This window comes from Pagrus pagrus, assembly GCF_965226575.1.
Source record: "Pagrus pagrus genome assembly, chromosome: 13".
Classification (NCBI taxonomy): domain Eukaryota; kingdom Metazoa; phylum Chordata; class Actinopteri; order Spariformes; family Sparidae; genus Pagrus; species Pagrus pagrus.
The window spans coordinates 1,899,955-1,926,707 of NC_140197.1; the positions used below are offsets into that span (position 1 = coordinate 1,899,955).

General features: G+C 40.9%; 1 protein-coding gene across 3 annotated transcripts in view; it reads right to left on the reverse strand.

Moving 5' to 3' along the window:
* Nucleotides 1-128: 128 nt before the first annotated feature.
* The window catches only part of abcc1 (ATP binding cassette subfamily C member 1 (ABCC1 blood group)), a 55,630-nt gene continuing 29,005 nt past the window's right edge, over nucleotides 129-26,753 (reverse strand). For 2 of the 3 annotated variants that reach the window (XM_084370670.1, XM_084370672.1), the window contains 14 exons: nucleotides 26,014-26,181; nucleotides 20,184-20,358; nucleotides 17,932-17,992; nucleotides 16,888-17,011; nucleotides 16,563-16,770; nucleotides 15,259-15,569; nucleotides 14,840-15,039; nucleotides 13,012-13,138; nucleotides 11,298-11,399; nucleotides 8,595-8,741; nucleotides 6,930-7,088; nucleotides 5,842-6,008; nucleotides 2,835-3,029; nucleotides 129-2,399 (listed from right to left, as the gene is read on the reverse strand). In XM_084370670.1, the coding sequence (XP_084226796.1) occupies nucleotides 2,291-2,399; nucleotides 2,835-3,029; nucleotides 5,842-6,008; nucleotides 6,930-7,088; nucleotides 8,595-8,741; nucleotides 11,298-11,399; nucleotides 13,012-13,138; nucleotides 14,840-15,039; nucleotides 15,259-15,569; nucleotides 16,563-16,770; nucleotides 16,888-17,011; nucleotides 17,932-17,992; nucleotides 20,184-20,358; nucleotides 26,014-26,181 (2,253 nt within the window). In that variant the 3' untranslated portion in view covers nucleotides 129-2,290. The other variant, XM_084370671.1, reaches the window with a different exon arrangement.

The window sequence follows — 26,753 nt, forward strand, 5'->3', positions numbered from 1 at the left end:
TACTGCTGACCATTTAGTTTAAACTGGCAAATGTAATATTGGGTTGCCGTTGTTTGGACATGTGGGTCAAGTGCATTTTTTTTGTTTAATTTAATGTGTTATAAATATTAGCAAAACATAACATTGACTTAAGACAATTTGGTTTTATTTCAAAACAGATAAACACATGATTTCATAAACCAATGAGTGCATATACAAAACATTAAATATACACTTTGTAATCGTCAATATATCACAAGTAGCTTTATTCAATTTCAATATACTTTAAATCATACTGAAACATGTAGCCGAGGAACATTGGCAGAAGCTATTATCGGCTTTTCAACAAAGAAAAGAGACTTTATTTTGCACCAAACAGCCACAACTACATACACATTGGCATACAGATGTCAGCAATGTGGAGCCACATGATGATTTGGTAAGAGAGGCCTACCATCAACTACCCTCACATTAACAAACAGTCTAGGAGGAGACATATTGCTCTGTCCCCAGAGTAAAAGCTGGCAATGAAATCTCACACACACTCTGCCACACTACTTCAAACTTTCTAGGAGAGGATTAGGGCCATGTGAAGAACAAACTTTTGGGTTAGCAGACATTAATCTGAATTTTGAGAAACAATTCTCACTTATTCACCCACAGATACTCAGAATGAAACTTAATCTTCTTTCACTCTAACCTTAATCTAAAAATTCTGGCTTTTTCAGAAGTTTTTAGTCATTTGGCCCTAATCTTTTTAAAAAAAAGATCTCCTACTGTACCAAAAAAAGAAAAACAAAAGAAAAACATACATTCCATGCAACAGCAGTATGTTACATTTGGTAACAACATGGTAACATCCACCCAATGTGACACTGATGATTCAAAAAAACCCATCACTCTTAATATTTCTGTACTCCTTTTATATACCAACACCTTGTATGACAGTTTTTCCACTTTGAATAAATTCAATAACACAACTGCAGGGCTTGTGAAGTTACACAAACAAAAATAAATTCAACCAAGTGTCTAATGCACATTATAAACAACGTGCACTAAAACTTTGTTGTGCATTTACACTCAAAGTTTTCTTGTATGCACAGGTTAACTTCCCCACAAGGAATCATTTCTGAATAGAACAGTTTCCTCTAAATGTCTTAAAGTTTCCTTTTATGAATCAAATCACTGCAGACTTATTGTCGTCTGGTTCCATCAAAGCACTTCAGCTCCAAAGCATCTAATACATTAGTGATATATGCTTTGGAGTACTAGGCAAAACAGCAGGTTGTATGAACACATCAATTTAAAGCTGAAAGAACACAAACACAAAATAAATTAACAATCAGTGCCGGATGTAAAGTAACAGTCAAGTGGAATCTATCCCACAGATTCTGTGAGTTTGTGCGTTTTGTTGTGATTTGTATGTGTTGTGACATACAGTATATTTTGGTGTTCAATGTTACAAACCATCATTGCCTTGGTCTGTTACATCCCCCCCATACGTTTCTGATGAAATCTGCTGGTATACCTGCTTTTGCTGCCAACACCCACACACCTTCCTGACGATGTTCTGACTCTCCTCTAACAACAATGGCTCCTGATGATCTCACAAAAAACAACTATGTTGATTTCTTAATGCTGTATAGAAATAGCATACTACAAAGATGAGTACATAGAACCTTCTATATACAATTAGCATGTAGTATGGAATAAAGACAAGACAGTTATGAAGAAGGGATTTTTCAATCTTTGGTTCTTGTTTGTCAGGACATTGGGAAGATACATTAGCCCATTTTAATGTGGTTTAACCAGTATTCCACATCACAACCTGCATTTAAAACAAATGATGTATTTGATTGCAATATTTCATACTATATGATTTCATGCTTTTGTCCTCTACTGAACTCAGCACTAGTCACCACAACCAGGAGTGAACTAGTTATGATACATACTGCATGGAATTTTGTCTGTAGAGAAGTAAACCTCCACATTCTTGCTCAAGCACAAGTACAATGCTCTTTCAAAATAAAAAAGATACAAAGACCAGATCTGGGCTTACAGGAAGAAACAGGGTAGTTTGGGACAGGCAGCATCATTTTGTGTAGTTAAAGGAGGATGGAAGTGTTTGGAGGAGCAGGTCCAACCAAACCCTTTGTTCTCATCAACACTCTTGCTTGAACAGACAAATACTCTAAATCTTAAAATCCCCTACTTGATCTCCCTCTCTTTAACTCAGGACTTCAATAGCAGGAAGCCATAAGAGCTGGAAGGAGCTGGGGAGCAGCTGGACGAAGCAAGGCACATACTGCTTTCAGACCAGACCTGCATCCTTGACCATCTTGTAAAATGCTCCTCTTTGAGCGATGAGAATGGAGGGGGAGTCAAATTCTGTTGTCTCTCCTTTGTCCAACACCAGGACCCTAGAGGAGCCAGAACACTGATGAAACTCTTTCAGCACAAGTAGCACAAAGAAGTACTAGTACTACTGTTGCTTCTTCTATATATACAATACCTACCGCTATGTCTGTTACTACTAAAGCCTCAAATCTGCTTCATGCACCTGACTGTCAACACTCTAGTAGTCTATGGGCATGCACACATATTATTTCACATGGAGAAGTCAAACAATAGTTTTTCATTATCATGAGATGAGATCATATTCATTATCCCTAGATTAAACATAATAAACATATATAACTTGAAATAATGAGATGATAATGCCATGATAAATCAATATAAACAGAATCATTGGCAAGCGTGACCAGTGTTGGCTGTATAAACTGGTACTCACACAAAAAAGGTAGGTGTTAACATATAAGAACATTCTATGACTGTTAATGTGAATTTTATGTTACCTGGTGTAGTCCATGATGGTGTTAAGGCGATGAGCTATTGTTAGGACGGTACAGTCCTCAAACTGAGAGCGGATAGTGGACTGGATCAGGTTGTCTGTCTCCATATCCACAGCTGCTGTGGCCTCATCTAGAACCAGGACCTTGGTTTTCCTCAGCAGAGCTCTGGCCAGGCACAGCAGCTGCCGCTGACCCACACTGGAGTGAAAACACAGAAACTTAGGCTCAGTTCCAGGTCTCCACTACTTAGTTTTTTAAAGGATGGGTCCATTTCAGGGGCAGGTTGGCTTGCCCCTGATCTTCTTTGGGAATCAGCTGAAGCATCAAGAATGTTGTTGCATACATGTTTATGGGTTGCTGTGGGGAAGTAGCAACAGTGGCGTGCACAGATAGACACTAGGTGCTCTTTGCCCTCTGGACCGAGCAAGCATTTTTTTAATAGTGTACACTGTACTGTATGTGGCCCATGTTGACGTGATCATCGACAGGTCGGTCTATTATAATATATATTTAAGTATATATATATATATATTTTATTATTTACAGTGAGGATTTATGTACATATAAAGTGCAATTTAGTCTGTAAATGTAAAGGCTGGGAGTGGATGATGTTGGAGTCAGGGGGTCCAGCAGGGGGCCTGTGATGTCCTTCAGGTGGCTCAACACCAGTCTCTCAAAGAACTGCAGCACTGCACTGTCCGCACAGCTCCAGACACATCTCCTCCCCTGCCCCTCCTGCCACCACCCAGGTAACACATAAATGAATTGAGTGTATTGTTTGCCCCCTAAGCCTCAGTTGCCAAGCTATTTGTTGTGAAGTAGCCTCTGTCTGTCTCATACAGCGCCAAATGGCCGAGCCTAAATTCAATTAGAAAAAAAAATGTCATTAGCCGACTGCCCACCTGCTTAACAAGCTAGACGCTAGCCATAATCAATTAATGGATGTAACGTGACGACCATCACACAACCAGTGTCGGTAGAATTTGGCATTTGGTACAGCATGTGAAGCTATCATACTATATATTATAGCTGAATATTTACTATTGTGTATGTAATGTTAAATACTATTACTGCTACAGCAAGACCTTTATTTTGAAATGCACCTGGACAGGAACTGTATAGAGCTAGAGAAGGAAGTAGCTTGACTGTATGTGTGTAATTTATTTGCTAAATGTCAAACAGAAAAAGTAGCCGTCTGCCTTGTTGTAATGTCACCAAGCAGTCTTATTCGTACTGTTGGTCTCTTCATTTACCAACTGCAGCATGCCTAGAAAGGAAAGATTGAGGAAAGAGAAAGAAAGGGAGCTACAGCAGGCAGCCCAGGGAATCAGCCATCAAGCAGCAAGGAGGATGAGGAGGCAGGTGATGAAGAAGAAAGGTCAGAGTCAAGACCAGACTCATGTGAACTGTTTAGTGTCTTTTAAAGCTTAGATTTTAAAATTGAACTGTTCCTCTAATTTTATTGAAATATCTTAAAAGCTGTCCACAAAGTGGTTTGGCGGTACTAAATCAGGCATGAAGCACCTGACATCACATTCTGCTGTTGCTAGTTCAGAATAATATGTTATTATTATTAACATATCTAAATAAATATGCAATTACATAAAACATGTGCCTGTAATGCTTTTTATAAGGCAGCCGGCGGCTCCACACGCCGCACAAGGCGCCCTTATTTTTCGCTGAGCACCTGCCCCCCAAAATGTCTGTGCACGCCACTGAGTAGCAGGGTCCCCTTTCTTAGAAAAACCTGAATTTCTATATAATGAAGAAGATAATGCTGTGCAGCGTTCAGGTGTTTATTTAAAATTAGAATGTCAGCGTTATGAATAAAGCTTCAAACTATTCTGACTAGCCCTACTTTTTTGATGGCTCTGTATAGCTTTTGAAGCCAGTCTTCCAATAATGGCCATGTTCAGCATCTAAAATAAAAGCTGGATCCTACAAAGGGCCAGGCAAATACATTTCAATAGCCTGTGAATGTAAACATGTATGTTTATAATCATATGAATGCTGTTATAATGTGTTGTGATTGAGATCCTGACCCACCATGCATCCTGGAAAGTGACAAAGTTAAGTTTTTTGCTCTAAATGACATAATTACATAATCTCCATCAGTAAACAGGACGCTGCCTGACTCTCTCACTCGCAGGGAGGGAGGCTGTTTTCTGGGGGAAAGTTCACTGAAGTCTCGGTGACAGACAGGAGGACAGACAGGAGGACAGACACTTCTCCACGTATAACTGCAGTATTTCTTTCCTCATTTAAGTTGCCAAAGACACTACCAGTTACTACGTTACTGTTGTTTGGTCCTGTAACGTTGCTTTGTGGGACATTTCTTTTATTTGTTGAGTGAAGGATCTGTTTAGTTGTCAGACTGTGAACACCATCAGACCGACACACCCCTGATCCGTGCCTCCAGCTTATCCATTCACACAGACGCCGGCTCGCCTCTGCTGCGGCTCTGATACTACCTCCGGAGGTGGATCAGAGTCGGAGTGAAACTGTCCCCCCTCTCTGCATTGTTGCAGTATTGCGCATGATTCCTGCACAGAAAGGGCAGAGTGAATGGGGCTAATGTCTCCTACTCCTACTGCTTCTTCTGTGTTCTTTTTTTCTTGTGTTCAGCTTCAATGAAACTGAACACTTTACAAGTATACCAGGAAAAAGGAAGGTTCTGTCATTTAAGCTGAAAAAGAGCTCAAGAAGGCTTTCACCATGTCATAGCTGTAAAGAATATGTTGAGTGTCGCTGATATTAGCCTGAATTAACACTGAATGCAAAACATAAGCAAAATAGAGGCAACTGGAAGTAATTAGTGCATGAGAACAGTGTTAGTGTAAAAAAGTGTGTACTGATGGAATTGGGGCTATAGGCATAAAATGTCAATACAGCAAACAGCATCAACAGCAACTAAAAATCGAAAGAGTCAGTTATATATACGTATAGTTTTATATACTGGTTGAGGGAAAGCTTTTGGTTGTTGACATGGTTGTATATGAAGCAGTCATACCTGAGGTTCTCTCCACCTTCACTACACTCATGGCTGAGTTTGTTGGGCAGGGCGGATACAAAGTTCTTGAGATGGGAATACTCCAGAGCCCTCCATATTGCCTCATCAGAGTAGCTGTCAAAAGGATCCAGGTTCATCCTCAGAGAGCCTGAAAACAGCACTGGGTCCTGAGGAGAGAAGAGAGGGTTGTATGTCTGTACATCACATCGTGGGACCAAATGTTTTGTCATATGTATTTCTCAGACAAGAGGTTAGTTAGCTGTGGCTCCACTGCACGGTATAGAACAGCTCTACCTGACTCACTTTTGGTACCAGGTACTTTTCTCAATTTTCATTTTCCACTAGCGCCGGTACCCCCTCAACGTAGGCAGGACTCTGTAGTGTGGCAATTCTAGTGGATATTCTTCCTGACCAATCAGTGGTCTGCAGTGTTTTCACTCAGCCATTAAGTACCTCAACCCACTTGATACCAGAACATATCAGCTGCTCCCCACAACTATTGACAATAGAAAACCAAAAAGACTGAGCCCAGTCAATCCGACCCTGCATTGGAAACACAGCAGTACATATGTGTCCTACGAATTCAACCAAATAAGGTGACAATAAGAATTCAGTACAATGAAGCCATGACTGTGATTATTTGATCGGACCGTGACCATTCAGCATTACATTTGGATTCCACAATCAAGAGAAGTTTTGCAATTGAATAATATTTATTATTATTAACATGTTGATATAAAGTTATGTTTGTTTGAGTTCTTAATATATTATGCTTACACTTAACTGAAATTTAGGGCAATGAGTTGCAGGGTAGTTGCACGTGCAGAGTGGAGGTTTCCCACCATATTGGGGACTTATGGAATATACAGAGACAGACAGCGGCCTTTTCTTTTTCCAGATAACTGGATGAATGAACCTTTTTTGCTTTAATTTCCTGGGAGACAATTTTTGTTTCTTTAGCTTGGAAATACTTAACTGGTGCACTGTCAACTAGCTGCTTCAACGTTTCCAGTTTTCAAAGTTTACCCAGGGCTAGCATTAATTTTTTCATCTCTGGCAGACCATCCAGGTGTTTTCTCTGCACTGACCTGTGGTATGATGGTAATTCTGGAGCGGAGCTCATGGAGGCCGAGCTGAGCAATGTCCACCCCATCAATAAAGATGTGGCCCTCGGCTGCCTCTATGATCCGGAACAGCCCCAGTGTCAGAGATGACTTCCCCGCTCCAGTGCGCCCCACGATCCCCACCTTGTGGGTAGATGATGCAACTGTCAGAGGTCTTAGACATACTGTGCACATAGATAAAGTAACATACTGTAGATGTAACACAAACGCAGTACACACAATCCCTCATCAGTTCAATCACTCAGTCTTTATCTTTGCAGCACTTTTCTAACAAACAGAATGTAACACAATAAACAGTAAAAACAATAGTCCCCCATCCCCATACACACACAAAACAATCAATATAAACAGGAGCTGTGTGTCTGTGTGTGTGTGTGTGTGTGTGTGTGTAGCAATTCACAGAGGTTGTTGGGTATCCTAGTCAACACACGTGCAGCTGAGTTTTGAGGTGATTGTAACTGAGCTAAATTCTTTTTAGGGAAACCAGAAAGTAGAGCTTTACAATAGTCCATCCTGTGTTGGCTTGAGAGAGGAATTGGCACATTCCGGCATTATTCTCAAGATGATCAAATGCATTCTTAGTTACGTTTCTGATGTGAGGTTCAAAGCTAAGATCTAAATCAAAGACAACTGCCAGGTTTTTTACCTGTTGCCAGGGGTTTAATGTCAGTTAGACTCTCTGAGATTCAGGACTAATGCCAGAGACTTTTCTTTTGTCCTAACTGAGAAGAAGAAATTCTCTGCCATCCATAGCTTGATATCTTAAATACAATTACAGTAAAAAGGCATCTGTTGGTGCCGAGTCATCAGGAGACACAGCAATGTAATGCCTATCTAAAAGAAAAGAGATCTACTGTATCAAAGGTTGCTGTTAAATCAAGTAGTGCTAATACAGAAAGGTTTATTTTTTCATTTACCCATTTCACTAGTGTTGTCTCAGTGCTCTGCTTGTTAAAAACCCCATTAGTATTCTTCAAAAATATTGTGGAAGTTCATAAAATTGTGTAACTGATTTAAAAAAAGCTTTTCTAAAATGTGACGTTAAAGCAGCAGATTGGATACAGGTCTGTAGCTGAGGAAATGAGGATTCCAAACTGTTTCTTGACAGGAGAGGTTTAACACTAGGATAGCAGTGGGGAAAACATCCTACCCTGAACAGAATACTTTGCAATGTTAAGTGAATCTTTATCTGAAAAGCTGTTTTTTAAAAAGGACATGGGATGGGATCTAAAAAGCAAGTGGCAGGTTTTACAACAAAAAATAAACTAAGGTTCTGGGGTATTACGATTCATAGGCCGACAATGACATACATTTGATGGAATAGTGTCTATCTGAAGTGGACAACACATTGTAGAGCTAGTAAACATACTGCTGACCTTCATGAAAACAGGGTTGATTAAAAAGGCAATGGTTGAAAAGAGGACATTGGGGTTTTTCAGATTGTCAGTAACTTATTTTGAGAAGTGTTCTTGTCTTACGTGTTTAACCGTCTTATTATAAATCGTCAGCTGTTCACATAAAATGTGATAATTGACCAATAATTAATTCTACGATTTATAAGTGGACCGTTTTAAGTAGCTGTGCTTCAGTATAGTGACATAAAATCAGTATAGTGACATAAAAACAGACCTTCTCTCCTCCATTAATGCTTATGGTGATGTTGCGAATGGCTGGGTCCAGATCGTGGCGGTAGCGCAGACTGAAGCCTCTGATGTCTATGCAGCCATCAGTAGGCCAACCTGGAGGGAGGCTGGAAGACTTTTGTTTCCACTCTGCCTGGTGGCCAGAGAACACAATTAAGCCAAGTCAATTTTACTTGTATAGAGCCTAATCACAGTAGAAGTTATCTCATGACACATAAAGAGCAGGTCTTGCATTTACGTAAATAAGCACATGAACATCCCCAAAACTCACAGCCCACCCCTGCACTCTCATACACTTCAACATCTACGGCCTTGTTTGGAACTTGTAATGAGCTGGGAAACGGCGGTGAAAGTATTCAGATCTTTCATCTCATCATAGCTATAAATCCAACAATGTTAAAATGTTTCCAGATAAAGCAGAACAAAAAAGTGTATAGAAAAGTAGAAGTGTCTGGCAGTGTCTTTATCTACAGAAACCTGCCCTCTGCCTTCATCTTCTTGGAGCTCTATATAAATGTATTGATCAGGCTACATCGCTGTCTCCGTCGTTCTCTTCTGCTCTTGGGTTGTCATAAAGAGCTGCAGCTGTGAGTCTTTTTTACCTAGAACAGAGTGTGCTACACACAGCAAAGCAGCGCACAGAGGCTAACAGCAGCCAGCATTAAGCTGTATTCACACATCTGGAGGGTTGTGTGAAGCTGTAGATGTTTATTTGTGCTATCGGATGTAAATGCTGTGAAACAAAGAACATTAAAAACATAAGAAGTCTTTCACAGTTTTAGCTGACTGAGGTGGAGCTGAATGTAATTATTCTAATTCAACACAGTTGGGCGGTTAAATCTATTACAGCGTAATGTAATATTTTATCTATAGAAATCGTTGGTTAAAAAAATCTAACTGTGAGAAGTAACTAGTAACAATAGCTGAAAAATAAATGTATAGAAAAAGCTAAAAAAAAAACCTCTGAAATGTGTCAAAGGCCTAATTCAAAATAATACTGAACTTAATAAACTTAATATTTGCTTTCTTGTTAGGCTGAACCTAGTTAAATGACTCCTTAATATTTTCAGTTCTAGACATTGAAAACTTAACCTGGCTCACATGTATAGCTGTGAGATTAATCTTTCAAAGCACAAGTAGGATAAACAAGGATAAACAGATGTGTCCACACAAGTGCACTGCATTGTACAATTACAAAGGAACTTTGTTGATTTTCAACCAGCTATGTATCTCACTACAATATTGGCAGTATATGCAAATGTACAGTTAATCCTCTCTCCATTTGGCCTGCACCCAAAACCCCCACTTTTTTTTCAAAAATAGGGCAAAACGTGTCGTCTTGTGACTGTAGGGCTGTTGTATCAATTTGTTGAATTGTTGTTCTGCATTTTGTATTGTGCTTCCACAGATTTCATTCATTCATGACTATGACGAGACGATGGTGAGCTCAAAATAGGTCTTTGACAATAATACTATGACGAAAGGTTTTGTTTTCGTTGATGAGACAAAACAGGACTAAAATATTTCTGTTGGGCTTTTGGACAAACAATGAATGATTTTTCCCACAATGTTGTGTGTAGTCTGTCTGTCAAAATTTAACCAATACACCCGTCATCGACTGGCGTGTTAGGATTCCGAGGTGATACTTTCCCAAACTGACAGCGAGTTAATGACAACAACATGGCTTTTGGTCTGCATAAAGAAATAGATCTATGGAAATACACATGTTGGTCAGCCAAATTAATTGCTTTATCATAAACTGTCCTGTTGTTCAAGTGAAACATAGAGGGAAATGTGTTTAAATGTGCATTGCATGTTGCTGCACTTCTCAATACTCATGGGTCTGAGTGTGAACATGTTCATGGGCGTCATAGCTGGTGTGATCACATTGCAAGATGGGCTCTAGTTTTCTCATCTAAATCTTATCTTGACGTCTCTCTCTGTCATGTGTCTTTGACATTCATCAGTCTAATTAGTGTTGACAGAAGGTGATTTCTCCACTTCTGTCACATGCTGGACATTGAAGGATTACTATAGGGGAAATATTTGGACAATTTTTCACCAGAAATTCTCACAGAGTTCCGTACAAGTGATAAAGAAAAATGAGACTTGTGTGCAGTGAGACTTCCAAAGCACAACTGGACATAAAACAAACTGAGCTGTACACTGTTTAGTTCAGAAGGAGGTACAGCAGCTCTTGTTGGTAGTTTTTCTTTTAGAGTTCAGCAAAGTTCTTCAAAATGTTTCCTTCTAATTAATAGTGAAACAGTAGCTATGTATATATGTGTTAACTACACATGCTTTACCATTACAGCTGTTGTGGCGCACATTAACATTTAACAGCTTCCTGTATCTTGAACTTTTCCCTCTCGCTCTCTCCATCACTGCTGCACAGAGTCCAGTAAGAACTTTGTAATTCTCTGGTTTGTTGAGTCAGGTTGTGGATACTCTGCTGTATTGTTATTTAGGTTGTTGATCCAATAGCGTGTTTGTATTTGGGTTATTGATAGTCTGTCAGTGCTCAGCACAAATAAAGGTTTCTCTGGGTTTTCAACCATTTCTCATCATCAGTGAGAAAAGTCTGAATAAACGGTTGTGTAAACAAATGTATAAGTCTCAATCCAACACCATAAAAGAAAATGAGGAGTAACTACACCTTCCAAAAACAAAAAAATGTGTTCCCTTTTACCTCTTTTTCTGTGTCACTGTACTCTTTCACTCTCTCCACAGCCACTATGTTGGTCTCTACATCAGAGGACATCCTCACCAGCCAGGTCAGAGAGGCAGTCAGCTGCACATGGTACAAAGGAAAGGCAAGGTGACGATTAAGACAGAAACTCACATTAATGGGATCACGTCACTTATCTTTTCACTTACCACTAGCAGCATCTATCCGTGCACATAGTTTTGTTTTTATTGTGCAGGTTTGTAGATGTGTGTCTGATTTTGCTTCTACCCCAAAACAATGGAGGTTAACGGAATTCAGATTGTAACACTAGATTGGACCATTAAAAAACTTTGCTAACACTTAAATAATGTAAGAAGTTAAACACTAGTTAAGTTAAACTCCCTGTAGTTGATTCCTTATTTACTCTTCTTTTGTTATTGATGGCACCATCAGCTGACATCAAACATTTCACAGATTTCTCCTATCCTTAACTTTGCTGAAGTAGAAGCAAGGGTAACACTTTATAATAACGACCATTAGTAAGTCCTTTATAAGACATTAGTTAATGATGAACAAAACATTAATAAACCTTTGTAAATGATTAGTTAATACTAAATTAACATATCACAACTATGTTGTAAGTCATCTGCAAATGACTTGTTAACCATGAAATATTCATGAACAAATCATTAGTAAATGATTACTTAATGATTTGTTGATATATTATGAATGACTTGTGAGTGATTATAAGAAATTATTATTAATGAATGCTGTTAACATATCACAAATATTTTGCAAGTCATCTACAACTGATTAGTTAATTACGAAATATTCATGAAATAATCATTAGTAAATGTTTACCTAATGATTTGTTATGTAATGAAAGACACCTATTTAAGACGCCAGCATATTTATGTATAATTAAATTTAAGCAATCCTAAAAAGAGTTATCGTAGTTTAGATTTTTTTAAATTTAATATTAGCGGATATATGTTATATAGTATACTCACACTAACTTAAGTATGATATGATAGTCGAGTGGTTAAGTACGCTGCCAGCCATTCTGCCTCTGTGTGTGAAAGTTTCAGATGCAGCGAGGGGTGTTTACACTTTAGATTAGGGGGATGCAAAAGCACTTGTAAATGACTTATAGATGATTCAGTAATACATTAACACATGAGTTATAAAAGATGAAGAACAGTAATCAGTTGTAGATGACTTGCAACATATTTGTGATATGTTAACAGCATTCATTAATAATAATTTCTTATAATCACTCACAAGTCATTCATAATATATCAACAAATCATTAAGTAATCATTTACTAATGATTTGTTCATGAATATTCCATGTTAACAAGTCATTTGCAGATGACTTACAACATAGTTGTGATATGTTAATTTAGTATTAACTAATCATTTACAAAGGTTTTTTAATGTTTTGTTCATCATTAACTAATGTCTTATAAAGGACTTACTAATGGTCGTTATTATAAAGTGTTACCGAAGCGAGTTGCTCAGCCTCTCTCAGTGTGGGTATGAAGTGGACCATAAAGAGGGTGCTGACCTGGTAAAAGGTCAAGAAAGGTGGTGATATAAAGTAATTTATATGCTGAATTATGTAATTATATACATGTACAAAGCATGCTATCGGATGGAGTGAATTTTAACCCAACATTTCTCTCTAGAAGGTATGAACTGGAACAGGTGACACGGGTGTGACTATGAGCTTTTACCTGGAGAGCGTATGAGATGGACAGACCCATGATGCCTGGACTGAGTCTTTCTCTGGCTACAACAGCAAACAGAGCAGCAAATGACACGATGATGTTTCCTACAAACTCCAGGCGAACTGCCAGCCATCTACACAAACACAAATTCATTGACACGATGAGGAAAAAGACTACTATAGCAACTAATGGGGCTTTTCCACACACACGTGCTGGCTCAGCTTGCCTCTGTTTGACTCTGCATGTCAGTTGAGTGCGGCAGGGATTCGTATCTCCATTGTAACAAGGCTACCTGATTGAAGTTGTCTTTAACTGGTGACTCGTCTTGATAGGATGACAACAGGCACGGCACACTAGCGGGTTTAAAGATGTCGTTGCCCATATAGACTTTTTTTTTCTTTCAGCAGAAGACAACACAATTGCTATTATTATATACGGTAAGGGTGTCACGATTTTGATTTAAAATCGAAATCGATCGAAAATAATTCACAATCTTGAACTTAAAAAATAGAAACGTCGATGCTGCCACGCCCCCATGTCACGTCCGGTCGGCTTGCCAAGGGGAAAAAAACACACAGGTGTTGAAGTGCTGCGAGTCAACCTCCTCTAACTTAGCTAGACTACTAGCTAAGCCAGCAGCTGTTAGCTCCAGCCAGTCAGACGATAGCATGGTGTTACACCATTCCTGTTCGGCTCCCGGACCGTGGTCGGGAAGCACAGGGGAGATGATTTCTTCCAGGGCCGAACTTTATGTTTACCTTCGGGGAAAACCCCCTTTCACGTGTTAAGCTGGTCGGGAAATAATACCAGGGAGCTTTGCTGTATCTTGAGGAACCCTCGCCTTTATTCAGCCAAACTGCAGCCTATATTGAACACTTTATTGCTGTCGCTACTACTGCTACTCCTTTCTTCTCCTTCCTCTCCCATTCATTCACTGTCCGCACGTACGCACGCTCCCTCACTCTCGCTCGTCCACTCACACCTTTCACCTTGTGTCTAACTGTTCGGGAATAGTTCGTTAAGACACATCATTGTTCAGAGAAGACTATGGACGTGGCTGTTTTATTTTTTTGTTTGTTTTGTTGTGAACTTGCATGTCATCTTCTGTGAAGAAGACTGCAGTTACAAAAGAGAAACTAGATGGCAGGTTATTTTGTTTAAGTTTCCAATTGACTGAAGATACAAGTTATTGTTACATTATGTTGTTAATAAATGTTTTAAATTTGACAATGGAGTGTGGTACATTGCGAACAAAGGTCAGATATTATATTGCATAAAAGTCTAGTCTAAAAATGGCATAGCAACCTGTGCTTTGAAAAAAATAAATGTAAAAATCGAGAATCAAACCGTGACCTTAGAACAGAAAATTGAATCGAATCGGGGATTTGGAGAATCGTGACACCCTTAATATATACTATTATTATTAGATAAAGTTGACAGGTCTCATTTGACAGATTATGTCCAAGCATTGGCAGCATCACAGGTAGGCCATGATTGCGACATGTCGCTGCAGCCAGATGGTAGGTAGATGGTAAGTATTGGTCCCTCTCCAAAGAGGTCCATACAGAGGACAGCTCGGCTCAACTCGGTACATTTAAACTGGTAATTGTAACTCAAATCAGCGTGGCACGGTTTGACTCGGCGTGGCCAAAAGTGTCAATAAAAAAGCCCCATAAGTGGCACATTCAATACAACTGAAGAGGAAACATAACTTGAAAAAAGAAAAAAAAAGAATTCTTAAAAATCTGTTCATTTTTGTGTTTTCCTCACTTAAGACAGTGCATACTGTTGCAGCAGTAAGTATATTAGGAGTGAGTAGGAGAGTGTCCCTAACCTGTTTGCTACTATGCTGGGGTAGTAAGCCTTCTGATTGTTGTCCACTCGCTGGTCACTCTCACGGATGAAGCGTTCCTGTTCACCGAAGGCTCTGATAACAGAGGTGCCCAGCAGTGTTTCATTGAAGTGGGTGTAGATAGGTGAACGGCTGACTGACTCCAGACGCTTCAGCTGGCGAGATGACGCCACATAAAACCTCTGGACAGAATAAGGACAGATATGTCCAACAACTTCAATCATATCACTTAACCAGTTAGAATTAAATTCAGTGCAACACGAAGTAAAAGGACAGCAACACTTTTTTTGAAGACATTTACATCCACATTAGATGAAAGGTGTGGGAAATATAGATTGTTTGCACATAGCCCTCCAAAGGAAGAAAAAAAGTAGTTTTTCTTTTCTCAAATTCCTACTAACCTGCACAAAAAAGTAGAGCAGACCAAGGACAGGAATGATGATAGCTACCAGTGGTGTGGCGATCAGGATGACAACACAAGCACCCAAAACATTGAACATTGAACCCATGAACATCTTAATAATGCTCGGAATCACTGAGTCGATGGTGTCTATCTCCTTGGCAAAGCGGTTGACCAGGTTGCCGCTGGGGGTTCGCTCAAAGAAGGACATAGGCGAGCGCAGGACGTCATAGAGCATGGACTGGTGGAGACTGCGGGACGCCAGAATGCCCCCGATGGACATGGCGATGGAGTAACCAAAGACTGCCACACCTGCAAGAAAGTTATCAATGAGATCAATCAAAAGAAATTTGTCAGTGATGTATGAAGTTTCACACATCCTCAGGTTTTTAATCACACAATTATTATTCATTTAATAACTTCTTAGCAATATGAGTAAAACATATTTTTAAGCCCTTTCATCAATGTTTCCCATTCTGTGTTTGTAATTTTATCAGGAACTCTTCAACTGGAGTGGGGTGCAAGACTTTATCCCATTCTTTATGCTTCATTAAAAAGATCCTTAACTGAACCTGAAAAGTTCTGTGTTAGGAGGCTCAAATTCCTCTCTTAGCTGTTTAATGGTTTAAGGTTGCCATCCTGAAAGAGTTGGCGTAGATTAGTGAGTCCATGTTCTGACCATTGTCCTCGATAAATGGCAGCTTGTGGACTTGAATATAGTGTTTGCATCGACTTTACGAAATACAGGCCATATTGGAATCGATTCAAGTACTGATCAGATCTAATCAGATTTAATCTTTCAGTTTGGGGATGACATGACTGATTTGAAGTTGGGCAGATGTTGCAAGTCAATGATGCTGAAGTTTTGTTTTCAAGTCTTTGTTTAATTGAAGTGATGTCTACATTCACTAGATTGAAATGCGACAAAGCTTTACAGAGGAGGGATGTCCCTTCTCTGGTGGTGTCAGCTGATCTGATGCAACAGCAAGTCATCTTAAAAGTGCATAACCACAACACTGCAGTTTGTCAAACTATATGCATGAAAAGATAAATACCAGCTTCAACTCAGATGTAATAATTTTGCATTTTTTGTTTCCTGATTCAATATCTGTTGTAATGACTGTGACTATAATGAATGACACAGAAACCATAAAAACAACTCTCATGTTTTATTGGTGTGTCTGACCAATTCTTTTCAAGAGCTCTCATTCCGTTAGGCTTCTAGGGTCAATGTGTAGTTTTATTTTTGCTCAATTTGTTTGTTTTATTGTGTATCTGCTTCTCCCTCCCCTCACCCCTCCTCACCCTGGGACAGACCGAGAGCACCATACACCCCGAGTCTCATCTGTCTGTGAGGCTGAGTTCCATTAACCACTGGGTCATCGGTCCACAGGCTCAGCCAGTAGTTGGAGAACAGGGAGACCAGGTGATGTGTGAGGAACAGCAGCAGACTAATGCATGACAGGAGCACTCCTATGGCTTTCAGATAGGCCCAGAACACAGACAGCTTGACCTGGGGAGGGAGAGGAGACCAAGTGGGTTCAGGTTGAGGTTAGAAACAACACATTCTAGATTTGTGATGATGAAATCTTTGCTCCGATATTGCAGAGCATACTGAGCCTCTACCTACCTGTCCAGTGCTGGCCTTGTCAGCCTCTGTCAGCTTGCCCACCTCAGGGTTCTTGGCCTTCTTGTTCAGCACCTGGTTCTCCTTGCCCGTCTGGGACGGTTTGGAAACACTGCTGACATCCGGACTGCAATTTACAAATGGAAAAATACAATGAAACACACAGGAGACGAACAAGTAGTTAGGTCTACTTACATTAATTTAATTTGTACCTCAGAGAGAATACTAAGAATGACACATTTAGTGAATGCCACAAATTCTCTTGAATTGAATATGTGGTTCAGATCTGTCATATAAGGGTCACCTAGGATTTTCATTACATAACATTACATCAAAACTATACCATTCATGTGTCCTAAATCCTATAGCTGTAATCCAAATAGTTTATTGGTTATGAATTTTGAAATGTTGCCCTCTGACCCACATTTTATCATTTCTGTGATTCTTTGTAAGCCTCACCAACTGCTTATTTTTCACAGGACTGGGTTGAAATATGTCCTGAACATCCAAGGATCCCTAAGGATAACTTGGAGCATGTATTCAGGTAAAGAGTGTTTGTAGAATGTTCACAGAAATCAAATTGATGACAGTAAATCATTTAAATGAATTATGATGTTTTCATATTCAAAAATTCATATCTTTACTAGTTTTCAATTTGTTGTGACCACTAAATTTGAATTTCTTTAAAACACTTTTGTTTTGTTTTTTACGGGAAAGTGTTAATATTCATTGCAGTCATATATAAAAAAAAAGATTTGACTCAGTCATTTAATATTTTGGCAAAAAGCTCATTTTTCGTACCTCTCACGGGCTGCAATATTAAATTTTTATTTCATAGTAAGATATTTCTACTGTGTTAAGTTAAGGTTTTCTATTTTTGTAAATAATTGTTATTGTTACCAAATCCCATTTGGAGACCCAGACCAACAATGAATAACTACCACTAAATACCAACTACTAAATAATATGTGTTGTCTGTGTATCCAAATGCTGATCTATCTTACTTCTCTTCGCCATAGAGCTTCATTGTTGTCCATTATCACTCACCCAACAAGAGCAGCAGTGCTGCCATTCTCCATTCCTTTGGTTACACTCTTTGATACAGATTCTAAATGTTGGAAGGAAACAAAAAAGTGAACATTTCAAGACAAAGGATTGATCCCTAAAGATAATCTTTAACTATTTCACCAAACGACGAAAATCCAAAACCAAGTAAAACTGCGTTTCCACTATAGCACGTAATCCGTGGTAACTGTACCTACACATTTCCACCGGAGACAGTACTCTTGAAGGTAGACAGGGTTGTTACTGTCCGGGGTTCAGGGCCAACCCCTTTTACTTTTACAGTAGTTGGATTACAAAAGGGGAGACCGGTTTTAACTCATGAGAAGCTGCTGCATTTATTAACTGGCACACTGTGACCTGTACTGTACATTACTGCCTGACTGACAAAATAACAGACAGTGTTGGGGAAGCTACTTTGCAAGCGTAGCTTGTAAAACTACATGTAGTTCAGCCTGGCAGTAGTTTGAACAAACTACATTTCTACCCCTGGAGAAATGTAGTTTGCAAAACTACTGCTAAAAAAAGTAGCTTTAGCAACTAATAATCATTTGACTCAGCGTTAAATAAATCAACATATGGTGTATACGAAACAAAATATAATAGCCTACAAAAAATGTACATGCCAGCAGAAATATGCCTCTCAAGTCAAGTTTTATTTTTTAAAGAACAAAAGCTGACATTTTTGGTCAACATCACAGGAACTTCAGAGGCGCTAACACTTAGGCACTAGAACTAGACGCCAGGGCAGAATCGCTTGTTGACACGACACATGAGCAGTCTCTCAAAGTTTAAAGATTCATCTATATCCAACATGTACATGCTCAAATATGGCCATGGTTGGGCTGGCACGTTCGGGGGCGCATCGGGGGTGGCGGGAGGGTTGTCCATGACGTGCTTGTGCCATTTAGCACCCACCCACTCTGTGAAGCATTTGAGTGCTGCCAGGGCAAGCCATCAGAGACAGCGTTGGCTTAGCATGTCATGACATGTGTCATGCCTTTTTTCAAAGAAAAATAAAATCAAATTTATATTATATAGGTCTTTTTTTATATAAAAAAAAAATGTCATGTTATTGGCCAAAATTGTAGTTTGTAAATTGAGTAGTTAAACTACAAAAAATGATCCAAAAAGTAGTTGAAATACTTGACACAGCACAAAATATGAATGTAGTTTAACTACCAGCAAGTTACAGCAAATTGTAGTTAAGCTATGTAGTTCAACTACATGTAGTTTACGTCTCCCCAACACTGATAACAGATGACCTTTTTCTTCTGCTGTCATGATTTTGAATTTCTGTGTGGGTTTTTTCTATGCTTGGTGTGTGTTTTTCTGCCTGTGTGTTTTCAGAGGTGTGTTTCAGAGGCTGGGTGTGGTTTCCCTGGTCTGCTCTACTCTCGTTACAAGATTGTTTTTGGCTCTACAACGTGGTAGATGGCTGAATCTCTGGTGTCCCGTCTACGACCTTTTGCCTACATGAATTTTTGCTCTTCCACTGACTTAACCTTGTTTCTCCTCGACCTCTCCAGTGTTGGTTACCTCTAAGCCTCATCTCCACAAGCCACCCTGCCACCCAGCCTCCCGCACCTCTGTCACCGGCCTTGACTACACCTTGGACCTTCAGCGTCTCACTCCACCAGCGTGTCGTCTCCCTACCACAGCTGATGTCGCAGTGAGCCCTGCTAACACACCAGCTGACCCACAGCCTATGTCTAAACCTGTCTCCCCCTGAAGTGTTCCTACCGAGCTCCTACCGTCTGCACTACAGTTGTTCAATAAATTCCTTTAAACCTATCCCAGTCTGGTTGTCCGCTTTTGGGTCTTGCAACAAACACCCACTAATCGTAACACTATGCTCACATTCCTAGTCTCTTTTCTGCCGCTCTCTCTCCTTTTCTTGCTTGACCACACACTCGCTACGCACAGCACAGACATGTGGTTGTTTATTCAGGAGTTTGGGAAATACTTTGGGGGGGAAAAATAGCATAGCATGGAGCTTGGCTTTGGGTACCATTCACACCTTTTGATGATGGAAACCCAAAATGACAGTTCTAATGTGTAACGAACTTCACTGAACCGAGCTGCTAAGTGGAAACGAGGCTTTAATGTTCATGGAGCAGACATGGTCATTCTCGGCACTGCAATCATAAACCTCTCCTTGTTGTAATAGTTAGTTTTCAAAATTTGCCAAGATATACAATCATTGTGAAGTGCAGTGTGCGTACAGTGTGTCTCACCATTGTTGTCAGTGTGCTCAACAGCAGTGTATGTTCGCAGAAACTCAGCAAAGGCTCCATCTGTGTCCATGAGCTGCTGGTAGGAGCCCATCTCTGTGATCTCTCCCTCCACCATGACCAGGATCAGGTCGGCCTGGGGCAGATAGCTCAGCCCATGGGTCACCAGCACACGAGTCTACACACACACACACGCACGCACACGCACTCACTTTACATGCTTGTGTGTACAAGAGACACTACTCCAAGGATAGCAATATACACACAAGACCGATAGTTTGATAGAGGAGTGAGAGAGGCCATCTACATCAAACTGGCACAACCATCAGTCAACAGAGGAGAAGGTCTAAAAACCACTTATTAGACACTTAAAATATTCTCCTGACATCCCCTTCCATTTTTTTTGAAAAAAAGGTCCCCAGAACACTGTTTGAAGCTAGAAAGGTGGCAGGGTCCGCCACATATAAACAAAGTAAAACAGTATGAAATTGCACTGTTGTTTAGGGACAGTTTGTTTATTCAGTCATGAAAACAAAGAGAACTGGTTTATTTGTTTAGGCATTAAAAAAAAATCAGTAAATGAAGATCTCTCTTCTGATGCTTGCGTAGAAAGTATGAAAAAAAAAGGATTTTCAATAAATAACCAGGATGTGTGGCCTGTCCATATGGTATGTTTTACTGGTACACATGGCTTAACTGAGTAAATACAAGTGAAACATTTTGTTACACTCCACTCACTGTGTTTTTGGGCGTTCATGCTGCTGGCGCCCATTCACACTTGTGACTCAAAACTACTCTCAAATTATAGCCTGGTGGACTAAGGACCCACAAGTGACATCAACAACTGTACAGGTGTAAACAACATGAATGAGGTTAGATGCCTACAACTCCTCACCAGGCAACCCGAACACAGATACAAGTGAGCTTGTTTCATCCATTAGGGACAAGCTTGAATAAACAAGACAGCAGATTGAGCTGAATCCAAACAAACAGGAAGCAATGTGTTTGTTAAAATCACAAATGATAAAAACAAATTTCACAATGTGTTTAATATTTGTTTCCAATAATCATCAAATGAGAAAGAATGAAATGGAAACCAGAGCAAATGCACTATACCATTGGTGCCTTGTAATGTTTGTTTTCTGCCAAAGATTTACCTAAGGTCCACTACAAAGGACGTGCTATGAAACATAAAAGAAATAACATTTTGTGTTTCTTACATCCCAAAGATATCCCAGTTTGGGTCACAGGAAGTTCAAACAACAATCACGACTACAATCAACTACAGTGAATGCAAAACAAAGACATGAGCAGCAATAAAAGCAGAGCAAATCAGGTGCAACAAAGCAAAAAACAAACAGTCACAGACATGTCACGCAAGTTACAGAACAACTTTCCAAAAACAGATATAAGCAAGGACAGATAAAAGCAGAGAGAGCAGAGGGAGATGGGACAAATAGGACAACAGTAACAGCTGTAATGACAGTAACGTTAATATGTTACTAATGAAGGTATCCAAACTAATGCTGACAGATTTGATGGTTTGTAAGTAATGTTCCTAACTGTGTCACAACCTGGCTCGACAGTATGTGACAAAAGAGGGAGACCACACATAGTCTGTAAATAATGCAAGTGTGTTTTGCATGAGTGTTTCGACCCTTAACCATAACACTCTCCAGTTGGCGAGTCAGCAGTGATTGGCCAAGTCACTGCCCCCCTCCTCCAGGCTTCCAGCTAAGGTCCTCTCTCTTGTGCCAGAGCCAACAGGAGGCTCTCTCTTGAGCTTCTCCCAGCCTCCGAACGGCTGTTTTCCTCAAGTGGCCTTTCAATCCCATCTTTGTCAACAGATTCCATGCTGATTGGGCTGGGAATCCTCGACAACCCACTTCCACTGTCATCAGCAATGTTGTCCACCCCTTTTCCCAGCAGTCTTGGACAAGTTGTTGGTACTTCTCTTTCTTCCTCTCTGCCGCCTCCTCACAGTTCTCTTCCCACGGGACTGTTAATTCCACCAGGATGATCTTCTTCCCCTCCAGAGACCACATGACAACGTCTGGTCTCAGAGTCATGGACAGTACCACCTCTGGGAGGTGGAGTTTCCTCCCCAAGTCGACCTCCAATTCCCATTCCTGGGGTCGGTAGGGTGTCATACACTGCTCTGAGCATAAAGGAGATACGGAACGGCTCCAGCCGCCACATCTCACTCCATGTGATTGCCCTTTTGGGAAGGTTCCACCTTGTCCAGGCACCTTGAGTTCCGAGCTCGATGGATTTGGCTCTTCTTCCTTCTTCCTCAAGGCTCCTAACTTCCTCCTGGATCAAGGTCCTCTTTTCCCTGGGAGTGGACTTTGACCATTCCTGGAAGTGGGATGTTCCTAGACCCTGCCTTTCAGTGCAAGGGTTTCCAATGATGTCCTTGGTCCTCAGAGAAGCTTCTGCCTGGTTAATTGCCGTGCTGGCCGCCCACTTCCTGCCCGATCTTGTCCGTATTCCTGCTTCCCTTGTGAGTTGGTCTTCTGAATCCCTATATGTGAGGGAAAGTCTGCACTTGGCAACCTTAAACTCCTCAACAACAGAGGACAGGGGGAGCTGAAGCTGACCTGACCTTATGTAGAGCCCCACTGATGTAAAGCTTGGGGGTATTCCCAACCATCTTCGAAGGTGCTTGCTGAACTTTCTCTCCATCCCTTCAACTGATGTTATTGGCACTTCGTAGATAGTGAGCAGCCACATAAGTCGTTGGAGTAGGCCATGTTGGTAGATCCAGCACTTATATTTCCCAGGCAGGCCAGACTTGTCAATTTTGTTCAACCATTCGTCAACTTGTTTTTCAGTGCTGGAAATGCTGTTCTTGTCCGACAGGGAATCATCGTACCATTTCCCAAGGCATTTAATAGTGTTCCCCTGGATTTTCGGGATCTCTTCCCCTTGAACACACAGCTTGAACCTCTCTGTTGTTTTTCCCTTTTGAATCACCAGACATCTTGATTTCTTGGGCTTTAAGATCATTTTCGCCCAAGTGGCCATACGATCTAGTTATGCCAGGACCCATCTTGCCTGCACATGAGTTGGTGTTATGACGGTAAGGTCATCCATGAATGCCCTGATTGCTGGCTGTTGACTTCCTGCAGCAGTCTTCGGTCCTCTTGACTTTATACTCACTGCAGTGATGATCAGGTTCATTCCCATGGCGAACAAGATGGGAGAGATGGTCCACCTGGTTACTATTCCCTTCTCCATTGGCTGCCACTTTGTTGTAAACATGGCTGACTGGAATCGTAGCTTGATGTCTCCCAAGTAATCGGTGATCATACCCTGGATGTGACGTGGGATGTGGTAATGGTCCATAGCCACTTGGATCAAGTTATGGGGAATAGACCCATTTGCGTTAGCAAAATCAAGCCAGGCTACTGTTAGGTTGCCTTTCTTCTCCTTTGCTTCTTGGATAAGTTGGCTGATGACCCCTGTGTGTTCCAAGCACCCAGAGAACCCTTCGATCGCACCCTTCTGGATAGAGGTGTCAATGTATCCATTCTGGGTCATGTAGGTGCTCATTCTTCTGGCAAGCACGGAAAATAAGATTTTCCCCTCCACACTGAGCAGGGAAATGGTTAGAAACTGGTTGATCTGTGAGGATCCCCGCTCTTTTGGCACAAAGCATCCTTCTGCCCTTCTCCAGCTTGTTGGAACGGTACCTTTGGACCAGATTACTCGCATCAGCTTCCACACCCTTCGGAGGAGCCCGGGGCATTTCTTGTATACTTTGTAGGGTATACCGCTGGGACCTGGCGCAGAAGATGATCTAGCATGCTTGAAGACCTCTTGAACCTCTCTCCGTGATGGAAAATCTGTGCTCAGGGATGTTGTCGGTAGATTGATGGTGCCAAGCCCGTGATCTTCTGCCAGGGCAACATTTCTTGAAGGGTCACTGAAAGTCTCTTCCACAAACTCCTCCACCTCTTCCTTGGAACTTGTCAGAGTCCCAGACCTTGCCTCTCCCAAAAGTGCTTTGGTGAAGCGGTAGGGGTCTTTTATAAACTGGGCTCTTGCAGCTTCCCGTTTTTTCCGCCTCTGTCTCAACCTCTCAGCCCTTCTTGCTCTGATCAGCTGCTCACGATGGCTGGCTGTCAGTTCTTTTATTCCTTCCTTTTCTTCCGTGCTTGCCAGATTGAATTGCTTCCTCAGGGCTTTGATCTCCTTCCTAAGTTGCTTGATCTTCCTTTCTCTTCTGTTCTCCTGATTTTCTTGTCTGGCTTTCTTCTCTTTCCTTGGCACTGCTCCAAACCATTCTTTTCTAAGTTATAGGTGATGGCTGTCAGTGAATCCACCTTTCTTTCTGCTGATCCTGCTTGCGCCGCTTCCAGCACCTTGTCCAGATCTTCATCAAACATGGACCACTCTTTGGTCTCACACATCTTAGGCCACTTGAGTCTTTCCTTTGTTGGCTGGGGTGGGCTTTCTGGGGCGGCAGTTGAGGTTCTCCTTGTGTGCTCTTGGGGGATTGCATGCACCAAGAGATCTCTAGGACTATGGTGTGCTTCCTGCCTAGGGTTCTCCTGCGTCTCACCAGACTGCTCGTCTGAGCGGTGTGCCTGCATCCGTAATAATGTCAGTCGGCAGGTCAGGGCAAGAGAGTGAGAGGATCCTGCAGGTCTGATTTATAGCCACCTGAGCCCAGCCTGCTCAGGTGTGTTGCATCACTGATGAGGACCCAGCTCCACCCATCAACTTCCTGAAATCAAGGAAAGTCACAGCCAACAGAGGACAGAGCAGGACCAACCCTGAGGCCATCACAGCTGTCTAAAATAAGGACCTGTATGTGGTGAGTTCTCTATGGAAGAGTATTAGGTCCAGGGATGAGAAAAAAAAATAGAGAAGGAAGTTTCTTTTTCCTTTATGCACTTCAAGAAAAACATTTTAAATGTTGAGAAAAAATTTGAAATGTCGAGAATAAAGTTGAAATACGATTTTGTGAATAAAGGTGAAATGTCGAGAATAAAGTGACATTTCAAGAATTCGACCTTTTGAGACTACATCAAACACAATTATGACTGCCTCAACAAAACACCTTTTTAAACCGTTTAAACTCTACTTCAGAATCGGCTTCAGTAACAAAGAAATTATTTCTCTTTTAGCTCATAAAACACAGTGTAGTTGTCAGTATTAGGACTTTCAAGAAATCGTGCTGAAAACTGCGTCTGTTCAAAAGGAAAACCCACACTAGCTTGGAAGAGGCTCAAAAAAACAAGCTAAAATAGCGGGTAATGGACAAGTGCAAGGATATTGATGGTTACACCTGCGTGCGATTTTGAGGGGACATGTTGCATTGTATTGTATTTCACCTTTATTCTCGACATTGCTACTTTTTTCTTGAACTGCATAATGAAAAAAAAAAATTCCTCCTCATTTTTTGTCTGACCCCTGGTCTTAATACTCTTCCGTAGTTCCCTGATATCAACTGGTACAGTTTGATTTATGTGCTGCTTTGATCAAAAATGCAGTCTGAAAGCAGATTTTATGACTGGAATCATTTCAGTTTCCTCTGGTGACTCCTCCTCTTAACATTTTCACAAACGTTGCGAATGGTACCAACAGAATCACTCCACTCCATCCTGTTTTCACTACCCCTCTGATGAGGTTCCAAGTGAGCAGAGCCAATACTAAAAAAGGGGACTTAGGACAGTGACTCAAGTCCACCCGAGCACTTTGCCCACGTCCTCCTTCTGTCAGCAAAAACACACACATTTCTGAGCTCTAACGTAGACCGCTGCACAGATTATCTGCCGGCGCATGCGGTGGGGGAGTTGTTGGTTAAATCTAAAATTATACACACCTTGTCTTTCAGCATACTGTGCGGGCCGATGACTTGATCAAAGATGTGTTTTCCTACATGAGCGTCAACGGCAGACAGCGGATCATCCAGTAGATATACATCACGATCACAATAAATGGCCCTGGCCAGGCTCACCCTCTGCTTCTGACCTCCAGACAGATTCACTCCCTGTACAGAGGAGAGACAGACGGAGATAGAAACACAACAAGCGTTAGATTATCAGTTTAAGTCTTTTGTGCCTTGTGTAATGTCTATGTATGCTTTATGTATTGCATCAGCTTTTCATGAAGTTCTCTAAAAGAGAAAAGAGATCATACGGAGCATAATCCACAAGTTTGTCCAAACAGTCCCTCCTTCTGTAGCTTAGGCCAAAGGCCAGAAGACCATAGACACCAGCAAACCCTCCAAGCATGAGGAGCCGAGACAGACTACCATGGGTGGAAGCAAGCAAACTACATTTCTACATATTTATTCTAATGTTAAAAGTTAATGTTTGTGAGTAATTACTTAAGAGATCGATGACTGTTAAAATCTGAGTATTGAGGTAAGGAATGAAGATTTATATTTTGTCCAGACACAGGGAACAAGATGAAATCATCTAGTATGCGACAAACCAAGTCATTACTAGGGCTGGGTATCAATCAAAAATGTTCGATAGCGGTACTAATACCGATACCTTCACTTCGATACCGGTTCCTGAATGATACTTTTTTCGATACCAATTTTATAATATTAATTCT